General features: G+C 34.1%; 4 protein-coding genes across 4 annotated transcripts; 3 read left to right on the top strand and 1 right to left on the bottom strand.

Moving 5' to 3' along the window:
- Positions 1-7,481: 7,481 nt before the first annotated feature.
- K444DRAFT_647092 (uncharacterized protein) lies at positions 7,482-8,323 on the top strand (the record flags this gene model as incomplete). Its single annotated transcript, XM_024885290.1, has 3 exons — positions 7,482-7,722; positions 7,832-8,069; positions 8,125-8,323. 3 exons carry the CDS (start codon positions 7,482-7,484, stop codon positions 8,321-8,323), a joined length of 678 nt encoding a protein of 225 aa, XP_024729938.1.
- Positions 8,324-8,740: 417 nt separating this feature from the next.
- K444DRAFT_542871 (DNase I-like protein) lies at positions 8,741-12,571 on the bottom strand (the record flags this gene model as incomplete). The annotated part of the gene is made up of 6 exons (XM_024875913.1): positions 8,741-8,819; positions 8,871-9,538; positions 9,588-9,844; positions 9,893-10,114; positions 10,163-12,470; positions 12,530-12,571. 6 exons carry the CDS (start codon positions 12,569-12,571, stop codon positions 8,741-8,743), a joined length of 3,576 nt encoding a protein of 1,191 aa, XP_024729937.1.
- On the top strand, positions 12,530-13,585 carry K444DRAFT_196917 (uncharacterized protein). Its single transcript, XM_024870977.1, has 3 exons — positions 12,530-13,281; positions 13,332-13,428; positions 13,549-13,585. Exons 1-2 carry the CDS (start codon positions 12,852-12,854, stop codon positions 13,349-13,351), a joined length of 450 nt encoding a protein of 149 aa, XP_024729936.1. The 5' UTR covers positions 12,530-12,851; the 3' UTR covers positions 13,352-13,428; positions 13,549-13,585.
- Positions 13,398-13,793, top strand: K444DRAFT_542593 (uncharacterized protein; the record flags this gene model as incomplete). The annotated part of the gene is made up of 2 exons (XM_024875886.1): positions 13,398-13,428; positions 13,483-13,793. Coding segments are annotated over 2 exons (342 nt in total), but the record flags the coding sequence as incomplete, so codon positions are not given.
- Positions 13,794-13,903: the final 110 nt, after the last annotated feature.

Raw genomic sequence — 13,903 nt, 5'->3', positions numbered from 1 at the left:
TAATTATTTGCTTTAGCTTCTGTTATTTTAATTATATTTCTTAAACTCTTATTAATTATAATTCTATTATTCTCTAATAAATATCTATTAAGTAAAAAAACTTATTTTATTATTTCTTTATTAACTAATAATAAGGCTATATTTATAGTTTATTTTTCTATAATAGTTTTAGATTAAGAAATATATAAACATAAAGTATTTATAAAAGATATAAATAAAGCGAAATATTAGATAATAATAAAAGATATAAAAAATAATAAATTAGATTAATCTTTCTTATTAAATAATATATAGAATAATAGTTCTAATAAATATATTCTTTTAGTAATAATTAAAAGAATTTTGTTTTTTATTAGTAATATATATAAAGTTTCTATTTCGGAATTGAATTTTCGAGCTTATTAGCTAGTAATAATACTATATTAGTCTAATATTAGTTATATTTATATTAGAATAAATTTATATTCTTTTATTTTATTAATAATTTAAGCTATATATAAGATATATTTCTTTAATATTCTATTATAGAAAATAACTAAATATTATATTATTTATTTAATAAATATTAGTAATAAATCTATAATTTCGAAATTTATTAAATATAAATTTTAATTTCTAGATATAATTAGTTATTTAATATTATTAGAAAGAGAGATTTATATAATTAACTAGCTACTAGTAGTAATAATTATAGGCCTAAATATTTTTATTTTAATAAAAGTACTATAATATAATATAAATAGATTTGAGTTATATTTCTATTTCTATTAATAATAAAAAATATATAAGAATATATAAATTTTTATAATAGAAATAAAAATTATTTTACTTAAATATATATTTAATATAAATAATAATAAAAAAGAATATTTATTTAAATTCAATTTTATATCTATATTATTTAGTATTATTAATAATTCTTAAATATATATATATATTTTTTAGTAATATAAAGCCTAATTCGAAATATAACTAAATTTATATTTTATAATAATCTTAAAAACTTATTATTTAGAATTAATAAAAATAATCTTTTTAATATAATAACTTAATATATTATTATTTATTAATATTTAAATAAGCCAAATAATTCGGATTTAGCAAATAATAATTCTAGTTATTAGTTTTAAAAAATTTGCTATATATAATAAACTTTAAAAAGAAAAATATAGATTTAAATAAGACTAATATTTCCGATTATTAAAAAAAATTATTAGTAAAAGGTTTTATAAGTTCTAAAGTATTATTTTAGGCTTTTTTACTCAAGTTTAAATAATTTAAATAATAGAATAATAATACTAATTTCTTTTAGAAATAAAGAGAATATATTAGACTTAAATAATATATTTATAATCTATTTATATATAATAAGGAAATAGTTAATAAGATCTTAAATTCGTTATATATTAATAAATAAATAAAAATAATATTATTAAAATAATTATTTATAATATTTTTACTAATATTTATTATTTAAAAAAGTAATAAGCTATAAGTAATAATTAATTTATAAAAAGTCAATTTATATCTATATTTGAATACTTATTTATTATTATATTAGGATAATATTCTTATAGCTCTAGAAAAAAAATTAGTATTATTATTAGTTAATTTAATAAAGTTATTCTTTTAGTAATTTATTAGCCCGAAAAAATAATAAAAACCAGATTTTATTATATTTTATTATAGATATAAATAACTAATAATTATTATAATAGACCTAATTAATTTCTCTTATTTCATATAATATTAAATAAAATTTCTTTTATAGAAATATTTATAGAAATTAATAATATATTTATTATATTAATAAATACTATTATATATTTAATAAATCTAAAGAATATTTTAAGCCTATTAAAATTTATAAATATAATTCTTTTTTAGTCAAATATTACTAAATATAATTATTAATTAAGGCCCTAAAATATTAAGTAAACTATTTAGAACTAAGTATTATAAAAAAGGAAATAGTAATAATTCGGAATCTTAATTATTTTACTAATTTAGTAAACTTGAAATATAGCCTGGCTTTCTTTAGCTATTATTAAAAGTTTATATTAAATTATACTAAAATTATAGAATCTTTAAAAATACTAAAAACTTTAGGTTTTTAAATAATACTAAAAAAGATAACTAAAAAGAAATATTAAATAATAATAAAAAAAGAATTATTTTATATAAATAATAAATATAAAGCTATATATAATATATTTAAAGAAAGATTATATTTAATAATAATATTTAAATTATTAGATTTTATAAAACCCTTTATTTTATATATTAATAGTTTTAAGAAAAAGAAATATAATATTAAATTAATACTAATAATATTAAATATCTTATTTTTTTTATTTAGAATATTATTTAAATATAGAAAGAACTATTTTATTACTAAATTAGAGATTAAATATTTAATATAAGTAATCTTTAAGTTTATTTATTATTTAAATAATAATTAAATAACTATTATTACTAATTATAAAGCTATAAAAAAGCTTATAAATATAGTTATTCTAGATAATAAAAGTATTTGCCTTATATATTAGAAATTATTTCTAAATAAGTATTAATTAATAATAAATATTATATACTAATTAAAAAAGGTTTATTTTAATATAAATAGCTAATTAAGGCTATTTATAGTTTCCGGATTATTATTAAGAAAAAAGCTAATAAAGAAATAGAATAAAGCAAGATATTACTAATATTAGTAAATAGTTTCTTTTTTATAGTAAATATAATAACTATAAATAATAAGCTATTAGAAAATATTATAAAGAATTTTATTATTAATAAATACTTAAAAAGATTTATAATTATTTAATAAAGAAACTAAAGAAATTATTATTTGAAATTATTAATAAAATTAAAATAATACTTTTAAACTATTATATTAATTAATAAATAAAGCTTATATATTTAAGAACTTTAGAAAATATATATAAATAATTATATATTTCTAAAAAAAAACGCTTATTAATAATTATATAATATATATATAATATATATATATACTAAAATAGAAAATTTATATAAGCCTCTTTATTATAGTATTTATTTCCTATAAATAATAAATGAAATCGAGAATTATATTAGCTATTACTTTATTTATAAAATATTAAAGCTAATATAATATAAATTATTTAATAACTTAAATCTAGTATAAATATCTTTTATATTTCTAGCTATAATTTATATTAATTTTATTATAGAATTATTAGTATTTAAAAGTAGTTTTAATATATTTCTTATTATAATAAACAAGTTTATAAAATTTATTTATTTAATATTCGGAAAGTTAATATAAATAATAGAAAAATAAATATAAGTATATTTTATATAAATATATTATTTCTAGAAAGTACTAGTAATAATAATCTCTAATAAAAACAAGAAATTTATAGGCAGTTTCTAATAAGAACTTTTCTATTTATTAAAAATATAGCTAGCTATAATAGCTATATATTATTTATTAGTAAATAAGTAATTTGCGAAATCTAATTAGTAAATAGAAATTATTATTTAATATTTATTATTAAATACTAATAAGAATATAAACTAGAAAGACTAGTTACTAAAAGCAAAATTTGCCTTTAATTATTTATTATATTTTATTAATAGCAAGAATCCTATAGAACTTCTTTATAAAATACTAATAAGATTAGTTTTTTCTTTTTATTTTAAGATATTAGAAGCAGAAAAATTTATCTAGTATTAAATAAAGATTTGCCAGAAAGTTTCTAATATAATTAAAATAGCCCAGGCTAAAATAAAACTAAATTTTAATACTTATTACTAGCTAATAAATATACTAGTTAGTAATAAGATCTATTTAAAAACAATATATAGAATTAGAAAATCCGGATACTAAATCTCAAAAGCAAATATTTTCTCTTTAATTAAATAGAAATTCTTTTTAATACTAAAATTTTTTAGAAAGCTAGCCTATAAACTAGAATTACTAGTAAATTTAAGTTATATATATTTAGTAATTTATTTAGAATTCAAAATATTAGATACTAATAAATATAATTATAAGCTAATATATTAGCTAATATACTTTAGGGAAAATAATTATTATAAAGTTAATAAGATTCTTAATATAAAATACTAGAAAAAAAGAAGTAATATTTAATAAAATAAAAGAATTATAATAAATAGAATTAAGAACTAGTAGAAAATTTAATAGAAATAATACTTAAGTTTTTTTATTAAATAAAAATAAATTAATATAATTTATAAAATTAAAAGCCTTATTATTTATTTTTATTACTATTTATTAATATTAATTTATATAAGTTTTCTCATTTATTTTCTAGTAATTTTATTTATAATATATTTATATTTATAATATATTTATATTTGTAATATATTTATATTTATAATATATTTATATTTGTAATATATTTATATTTATAATATATTCATATATATATATATTATTAATAGTATATAATAGTAATTTATAAACCAGAAATATAATAAGAAATTTGAGAATACTAAAACTATAATTATTATAAGCTAATAATAAAAGTATATATTTTAATAATAATTCTAATTTATAATAATAAATAATAAAGATAGGTTTTAATTTCTTTTAATTATTAATTATAATTAATAAGATTTCAAGATATTATTTCTTATTTAATTAAATTATTACTTAAATTAGTATTATATAACTAAAGATTATTACTGGTAATTAGTATTATAATTTTGGCCTATAAATTTTACTAATAATAAAGAAATAAATATATCCAGAATATATTATATAAATATTAAATTAGTAATACTTATAGCTAATAAAATATATATTTATTTAATAATACTTTATTATTACTCGGCCTAAAAAATGATTAGAAATAGAAGATAATAGAGATATAACTTATAAAAGACTATTATTTATAGTTAAAAATTATTCTAAATACCAAGAATATTAATAATAGCTAGAAATAATACTATAAGCTAGTAAAGAAAATTAATAAAATTAATAAAAATAATAAGAATATATTAATAAGTTCTTTAGAAAATAGTTCGAAAAACAAGAATATATTTTAGTTATTAGAAATAAATATAATTATACTTTTCTAGCTATTAAAAGCAAGTATAATAATATATTTCTAGCTATTAAAGGCAAGAATAATAATATATCTCTAGTATTTAAAACCGAGTCTGGTACTATATTTCTATTAATCTCGAAATATAATATATCCTTAATTATATTATTAAATAAGAATATAAAGCCTTTCTTATTACTAGTTTAAAAAAATAAAGTAATATTCTAAATAATTAGAAACTTAATTATATAGGTTACTATATTAGAGAAATAAATCCAGTTTTTAGAGAATATTTGCAATTTCCTAATAAAAGAGAGAAACTTTATAATCTCTCTAGTTAATAATATTTATTTTTCCAGAAAAAGATTAGTTATAATAGGAAACTCCTTACTAGTAGCTAGTAAACCAGATATAAAAGCTTTTAAGGAGGTATTTAAAAAGAAAGTAATAGCTATTAATAATTCTATTATTACTTTGGATTCTCTTCCGGTACTATAATTAGTATTCTTTAGTAATAAGCAATTTTTTACTATATTTAATACCTGAAATATTAATCTTTAAGTTAGAACTACTAAAGAGCTTATTAATAAGCCCGCTAATAATAATACTAATATTAATAAACCTAGTAATAATAATATTTCTTCTTATTATTTCAAGAACTATAAGCTAATACTAAAACTACTTATTCCTGAAGCTGTAATTCGGAAACCCAGTTCTCTATTAGTAAAGAAAAAAAGTAATAAGAACAGAAGTACTAATAAGAAAGAACTCTAAGGTTATAGTAATTATAAGTAGGCATTTTGTTATTATTATAGTTTTACTTTCTTTCGTTTTTCTTTTTTTTTCAGTTATTACTAATAGGGCATATATTTCTTAATAAGTTTTCCTTATTTCTTTTTCTTTTGCTAATAAGAACATTAGTATATTCGGGAAGGGGTATTATTACATTAGTAGCCAATATAAGAGAAGGGCTACTTAGCTAGCTACTTCTCATAAAAGAATAGATTATCTTTTTGCCCCTCTCTTGGCTTTCGCTATCCGTAAGAATTAGGGAGGTCTTTCCCGTAATAGTGTGGCACCTTCTAGTGAGGAATATATAGCCATTCTCCAAATGGGCTATGCCAGTAGGGAATATATGGCCATTCCCAAATGGGATATGCCAGTGAGAAATATGGCCATTCTTCAAATAAGCTATACCAGTGGGAAATATGGCTATTTGCGTGTGGTACCTCCTAATAGGGAATATAACCATTCCCAAATGGGTTATGCCAGTGAGAAATATAGCTATTCGCCTGTGGCACGTGCTGGTCACGTGCTGGTCACGTGCACCGGCAGAAAAAAACGCTACCCCCTGGCAGCGTTTATTTTCGGAATGAATAAATGACGTGAAAATGATGTCTGTTTCCATTGAGATGACGTTTATATTTCAGTGAAATTGGAAGCTTATTAAAGTCGATGCGGAGGTGGCACCGAGGTAGGGCATAGCAGAGACTTCGACTCCATCTCTAACTGCGGCGTCTACTGTTTCTGCAATCTGGCAGGACAAGCAAGTATCTGCTGGGCGAGCGCGAGGGTTCAAGCTGGAGTGGCCGTTGCGAACCAATGAGGTAGCTACTGATCTGGATGGGATTTAATCAACAACTTTCAACGCAATGATCAATATGGCCAGGAAGATAACTGTGGGGCGGGGAAGAACTTTTGTGGTCGCGGAACGAAAGGGAAGTGATGCTTCAAGTGGATGATGATGGCTGGCATTTGGGTCTATAAGCTCTGGACTTTGTGATCTGGTTTGGTTTATATTTCTCTATTAAACATGGATATGCCTTCTTTTCTCCTTTCTCGGCGGCTCGGATGAGTGGTTGGCACGTCGGCACTCGTTTCGTCTGATATTGACCGCAAAATTCTAGATGTCTGATAATCCCAATTGAAATAATGTTCATTCTAAATTCCAATCTCATAATGCAACTCGATGTTTGAAGACAGAATTTACTAGAGACCTTCCTTCTCTAGATGTACATCGACATGCATTGGCTGCAGGCCTGCAGACCCTAGCCCTGCTGTCCCATGCCCCTTTTAATTCCTCGCTTAGCGCCAGCCGAGCCGAAAGAAGCCCCTTTTCCCTCCCCTCCCCGTAACCGACTAGAATTTAAGGTTTGTCGTTAGAAAGAGGTATTCGCCTCACCGATTCAGGTGCTTAGCGCTCCATCGTCACGATCCTGAGAAATAGTTGTTTTCGAAGTGCGATGAACGCAGCTTCGATCGGCTGTCAAAACCCCTTCGAAAGGTTTGACGTCATGACGTGCATTTCGTGAGACCTATCACCCCGCTCGTCTACCTTCCCATCCAACACCCTCCTCACGTCACCTCCTCAAATCATTCCATTTCACACAACACCTTCAACAGTTTCACGAAACAGCTTCCACAATGTCCCCCTCAGCCACAGAAAAGTCCCAAGCCAAATCTTCCGGCCATAAATCCGAAGACGTAGACGGCTCGCACAACGAGTGGAAATTCCGAGCTCCGTACAAAGTGCACACAAACGAAGACGGTTTCAACGCACTATATGAAGCGAGTTGTCACTGCGGGAGGGTGAAGTACCAGCTCAGTAGAGAGAAGCCGCTTGATGCGAAGTATTGCCATTGTACAACTTGTCAGGTGTTGCACGGTTCGTTACATTCCTTCATATATCTCCGCCGACATACGATGGCTGTTTCTTGAGGCTACAAGGTTATGAGGGTGAAGGCGAGGAAGTGGTGATTGACAATATAATGCAGGCGCACCGTTCCAATGGGCAGCTATCTTCAAGAAAGAAGACATCAACTTCACGCACGGTCATCACGAATTAGGCTGGTACGAAAGCGGCGAGAAAACAACGAGACATAAGCTTCCTTGCAAGGTATCTTGTGTGTATTGCAGAACGCCGATTATGGACGAGGGGAGGAACATGATCTTGCTCTTCCCGGGGATGATTAAGTGGAAGAGTGAAGCGGAGAGGAAGAAGTTTGCGCCTTCGTGAGTTTGATGATTCTTTTCCACAAAGAGGGGAAGGGAGGTTGATGTGCTACAGGTGCCACATGTTTTATGAGCAGAGGGTTGTGGATATTCCGGATGGATTGCCGAAGTGGAGTGGGATGTCGGGGAAGAGTGACTTGATTGGGGATAGTCAAGCGGAGGATGTGAAGAAGCGGAAGAGGGAGATTGAAGAGGAGAATGGGGAGAATGCAGAGAAGGATGAGAAGAAAAGTAAGAGCTCGAAGAAGGGGTAATAAATTTTGTACAGGGGGTTGTAAGATATTACTGGACTTCAATTATAAAAACGTATGATGTTTGCAGAAGGGTTCTAAATCTTTGTGTCTATTTCGTGCAGCAAAGGGTTCCGACGCATGCCACTAAATAAACTCGTTACCACCTTCCCCAGGGTGTGTGGCTGTTCCTACGCAAGCTTCCCCAACTACGCCGTATCGGTGGTTGGTGCGGGAGCAAATGAGCGTTGACAGTTCGTTCGCGCCCTCGCGCGATCGTGGGGGTGACATTAACACTTAAAAGCGCCAAGTGCTCAGATCAACAGTCATGTGAGACCACAACAAGACTGTCTTGGTTCTCTTTGACACCACGTCCTGTTAATGGTTCTGGGTCCTGTTCGAGACCAAGATATATTCTCGATCCATTGCTCAATCATTCTATTATCGACCCTCCTTTTGAAGGATCAATGTTTTGCTATCTCCAACATTATACCCAACAACACGGGTGAGGTATTCGAGTCTACCTAATATCAGCATCACGAGTTTATCCCACAACTACGGCTGAACTTACTTTGCTTCATGTGAAAACTTCTCCTTCCTCTCTGCGAGACGTCTTTGACATTCGTCCCATTTCATCGCACGTCTTTTCGGCGAAATAGTCTTGATAACGATCTGAAAAGACCCGGTCACTGGCCTGTGATCCGAGACTCGAACTTCGTGCCGTTGGTAATCCAACTGCTTGATACGGTCCCGACCCCGATACATTAATCGATCACACCATGCAGGCGCCCGCTTCTTCTCGCTGCTATCATAATTATCCGTCCCCACATCATACTTGTAGGTAGGCGCAAAGGTGATTGGTAACTCGTGGAAGGCTCGTAGCTTGAACCACGGATTTCTCCTTTTGGATACGAGCAATTGATCTCTTTCAAGTAGCTTGCCGAAGTTCTTGTTCTTGATGGCAGTGACGACCGTGTCTCTCCCCATGGCGTCGATGCGATAATTCAAGTCTCCGTTCAAGATACATATCTCATGATCAAGGATCATGGTTCCATCACCACCCCCAATATAGCTGTCTTGTCGGACACTATGATCTCTTTCTGCAGGCAATATCGAGCTCTCCAGAATCGTGGATATGTCTGTGTTTCGATCCTTTGTGTGATTTTGGCCTGCAGCAAGATGGCAATTAATGAAGCACAGGGAGGTGTCATCTAAAACAAATCGGATTACCAAAGCACCCTGTTCTGGTTAGCGCTGCCTTAACCAAGTTCAAAGTATAATCACCAACCTTGTTGCCATGGAGACCATTCATTCCTCTTTTCACCTCAGCTGCACTGATATTTCGTATCCGATCTCGTAACGACGCTTTAACAAATACGCAAGTGAAGAGTCCAACTAAACTTGCAGTGTGTAGAAGATGGTATAGCTCGTTGCTGGGCATCCAATCATCCAAGGATCGTGTCAGGAAATCTCTCCAGTCACGATATTGGTGGCTCATGTGCTCTTGCTCCGAAGGATCCTTTTTCTTGGATTTGAAAAAACTTCCTGGCAAAGAGTCAGCATTGCATCCCGACAAAGTAAAATAAAACGTACTTGCTGTCGTCTTCTTATCTTCGAGATCAACAAGCTCTTGAAATCCAAAAACAAGTATATCGGGTGAGTTGCTAGCTTGAAGGAGGTTAGGGAAAAAGGTGTTATCTTGATCTTTCTGCTGGAGATGCCATGGCGTCGTTGCACCAGCGTTCCAAGTCATCACAAGAGCCTTGATATTGCTGAGGTCGCAGAATTCCTTTTCCTGAGATTGCATTTGGGTTTCTATGGGAGCATTAGCATGTCAAACATTCGAAAACAACGCACTCATACCTATCCAATCGTCCTGCAGCAAGCCATCCCAGACTCGCAACATGTTATCTTGGCCAAGAGAGATGACCTGCGTTCGGTCGAGGCTCCAACAACTACTCGGATCGGCATGCAATTTAATCACAGGATCTTTATGAGCATGCCAATCCTTCTTCACAACCCACGGTGTTTGAGTTGTGTCGTAGACATAGACCATGCCCGTGCTGAATCCTGCCCAGATATTCCCACCAACACCGATAAGGGAAGAGATTCTGTACATGCTCGCATTGACCACTCCGACACATGCATACTCCTTCCGGGAGTATATGGTGACCTTCCCATCCATATGACCAAAGTACACTCTATCAGGCTGAGAGCTAGTAGTGGTTCCCGAGGTAATATCACCGGCACTAGGTTGAGACATGGGGACATCCACTACATTGAATCGAGCCGAACCGTCGAGCGTTGGATGGTACACCCGTATATCTTTGCCTGCAGCATGCCATAATTCATCACCAACGATCATAGAGAAGGTATGGGTCTTCCAAAGTCGGTTTGCGTTGGTGGATTTTGTCAGTGTCGGGTTGCCTGTTTCATCGGGTCCCCACAAGGTGAAGCCTCCCGTATCATCAAGAGTCCAGATTTCATTCAAGTGTCTGTACATCTTGACGATCTCTCGACGTGTATGCGCATTGTTGTTTGTCGATAGAACATCTGCAGTGTTGACATCGATTTCTGCAAGTTCGCCAGTGTTGCTGCCAATCCACAATCGAAGGCCTTCGTCCTCGACATTTGAAGCTGGCTTGAAGATGATCGAGAGGATTCTGGTGGGCTCCATATGAGGTAAACTCATGACTATATCACCGGTGAGGACACTAAAGACTTTGGTGACATGGCCAGATGTGACAACGAACTCTCCACAAACATCAAGAACTCTTGTGTCATACTTGGTAGATATTTCGTGTGCACCTTGCTTGAAGTGTGGCGGACGCCGGTTCGAATGAGATGGATCTGGATAATCTCCCACAACGGGCTGTATGGTTGGTTGTGCGGCTCTAACAGTGGTTGTAGGCGGCGGATCAAATTGTGAACTTCCATCAAGGCGAGGCATGGTCGAGGTGATGGGAGCTCGAAATTCGGCTGGAGTTCTATCAGAAGTTCTATCAACAGTCATTGACCTCCCATGGGACCTTGCAGGTGGCTGTAGTTGGTTGATAGGCGTTGAGAAGACTCGTTTAGGGGGAGGGGCAAATGTGGGTCCCACGCTCTCTGTGGTAGCCACAACCGGTCTAGATCTGTCCATAGAGGGACGCGGTGGGGGCGGCATCATTGAGGCCTGAATAGCCCTAGGGGTTGGTTTTGTCGTTTCCGATATGGTCGGGGGTCTAGATGGTAGAGCAGGTCTCTGTTCTTCTTCGGATACAATAGCCCGACCAATGCCATTCGTCTCCTGGTTCCTCCTCCTGCTGACCAGGGAATGGTGCACTGGAGGTGGCTCAAATGTTGTCACCGTCATGACATTATTCTCAGCGGCAGGCGTAGGTCGCCTCGGCATGGCGGGTGCAGGAAGCTCATGCTCAGGGCAGCTATTGCTTCCACTGCTCGGAGGAGTACTGAATGGAGAAGATCTGTCTGTTGAACGAGGTGGACCAGGTTCGAGCGTAGTGGCTTCAGTGCGGGATGTCAGAGCCATAAGCTTGCTCGCAATCTTAGGCTTCTCTGCCCGGTTGACGGGAGGGGGGACTTTAAAGGAGGCATCTCGTCGGAGTTCGCCTGACCTTCTTGGTGGGGGTGGGGATGGAGGTGTGGAGGCTGAGAGTTTGGGAGATTTTCTCGGTTCCAGAAGAGGAGTCCCGGGTCTGCTGGGAATCCTGAAATTCCTTGGCGAAGAGCCTCCTGAAACAGCCGATAAAGGCGTATCCGTTGACAGGTAAGAAGGGGTGCTCGACAGTGTCAGGTTCAACGTCCTCGACTTGGGAGGTGACTGAGGCGGTTCAACGGTAACCGCTGGAGGGGCAGGAGCAGGAGCAGTAATCGTAGACACGGGTCTTAGCCGCAAGGTCCTTGTAGGGGATGGGGACAAGTTGGAGGGGTCCCTTCGAGGCGGTCGAAGTCCATTCTCTGCTGCCTCATTCTCTCTTAATCTGCCAGTTCGAGGACCTTCCCCAAACGCAACACCCTCTAAACGCGCAGAGCCAGGCCTGGCGGGGTCTCTGCTACTGCCACTAACACTGCCACCCGTGGGCTGGGGAGAGAGAGACCTGAGTCCTAGCGTGGGAGGTTTCGAGGTTGCCATCTGCTCGAAGTGTGAGCGCAGAGAGGATACCGGTTTCTGGGAGACATCTTTGTCAGCGGGACCAAATCTCAGAGGTTGGATTTGATAGACCATACTATAGAGGAGCCATCTAGGCTCTCCTCCGGGGTTTCCTCCATCTCGAAGGTTGTTGACACAGGCAGGGCTTATGAATTGATAGATTACAGGCCCATCTGGGTTTTGACCATGAATTCATAGAAATGGCCGCTCCCTCTAGCGGTTCCCAGATATTCCGTTGTCGAAGTTTGTCGGGATCGCTCATCAAGAAGGGGAGGCGTCTCGAATGTGGGGAAGGGCGTGCAGGGGGAAATCCTGAATTGGAGGGCCTTCGATTCGTTTTAGAGATTTGGCAGAAGTCGCGCCGGAATTGGGAGGGGGTGCAGGCCAAATTCTGTTCGTATGCAGACACATCATGCAAATTCACCAGGACGTGGAGTCGCTGTCATGGCGTCGAGAGAGGTGTTGCGGATTTGTAGGCGTTGCTGGGCTGGGCACGTATCCAGAGGCTATCCTAGGCGATCACGGTCACGGCCACGGTCTCGGTCTCGGTCGCGGTCCCCACGCGGCCGGGTTGTCAATTTTGGTGGCGTTCTCGGGGATTCGCGCCAGAGATCAGATCAAATCGGATCAAATCAGCTCACTTGCGGGCCACTTCACTTCACCGGGCCACTCTTCCTTTTTTCTTCTTCCAGAACTCCTTCCACGTCTCTTCCACTGGGAGAAAACAATCGAAACGAGCCTCTGCGACTGCATCTTCATCCAATTCGGCATCATCATTGCGGATTGGTTCATTACTGCTTGAATCTTCACCTCTTCCGAAATGAATACTGTCAGGAGCCCATCCACTTGTTCCGAGCTCCCCTGCTGACGTAGTGGAAGGTCAAATCGTTCTGGTATGAACATCAATGGCCGGCAGACGGGGAAAAGTCTTGATATTGACAAGATTACAGGGTAGGATGGGGCTCGCTATGTGTTGGTACGTTTCCAATGTGGCCAGGCCTGTGTGAACTGGGAGCTGATATCCAAGTAGCTGGAGGTGCAGCATACTATTTTGCGAAGAAGTCAATCAACGAGGACCGCGCCAACCGATTCGAAGCTGAGCAGAGACGAAGACGAATCCAGGAATCGCTCGAGTATAGCGCAACCCACCCGCCGCACAGTTCCAAGACGAACGGAGGGCCTGCTCGATCGGATAGCACAGGATCTCCAAGTCAAGAAGCAGCGTTAGATCCAGCACCGACGAGGCATGCACCGCAGACCGAGGAGCAGAGGGTCCGCGAGAAGAGCAAGTACGAGACGAGTGAACCTTTTCGAGCCAAAAAAGGTGACCGATTCAGCTGAGGGGGTGATACTGAGGCTAAAAGCTTACAATGTGAAGCATAGCATTGGGGCCGTATGCGAGGCAATGGACGTTATATATGTACAAAGCAGATTCATCTCCTCTTTTGGCG

Source organism: Hyaloscypha bicolor, assembly GCF_002865645.1.
Source record: "Hyaloscypha bicolor E unplaced genomic scaffold K444scaffold_165, whole genome shotgun sequence".
In the NCBI taxonomy this organism is placed as follows: Eukaryota; Fungi; Ascomycota; class Leotiomycetes; order Helotiales; family Hyaloscyphaceae; genus Hyaloscypha; species Hyaloscypha bicolor.
The sequence above is the reverse complement of the archived record's forward strand: the minus strand, read 5'-3'. Positions and strand labels throughout refer to the sequence as shown.

Coding starts and splice junctions, on each gene's coding strand:
- K444DRAFT_196917 (XM_024870977.1), top strand. CDS start 12,852: ATGCAGACACATCATGCAAATTCACCAGGACGTGGAGTCGCTGTCATG. Junction 13,282..13,331: donor CCTCTTCCGAAATGAATACT/GTCAGGAGCCCA, acceptor ACGTAGTGGAAG/GTCAAATCGTTCTGGTATGA.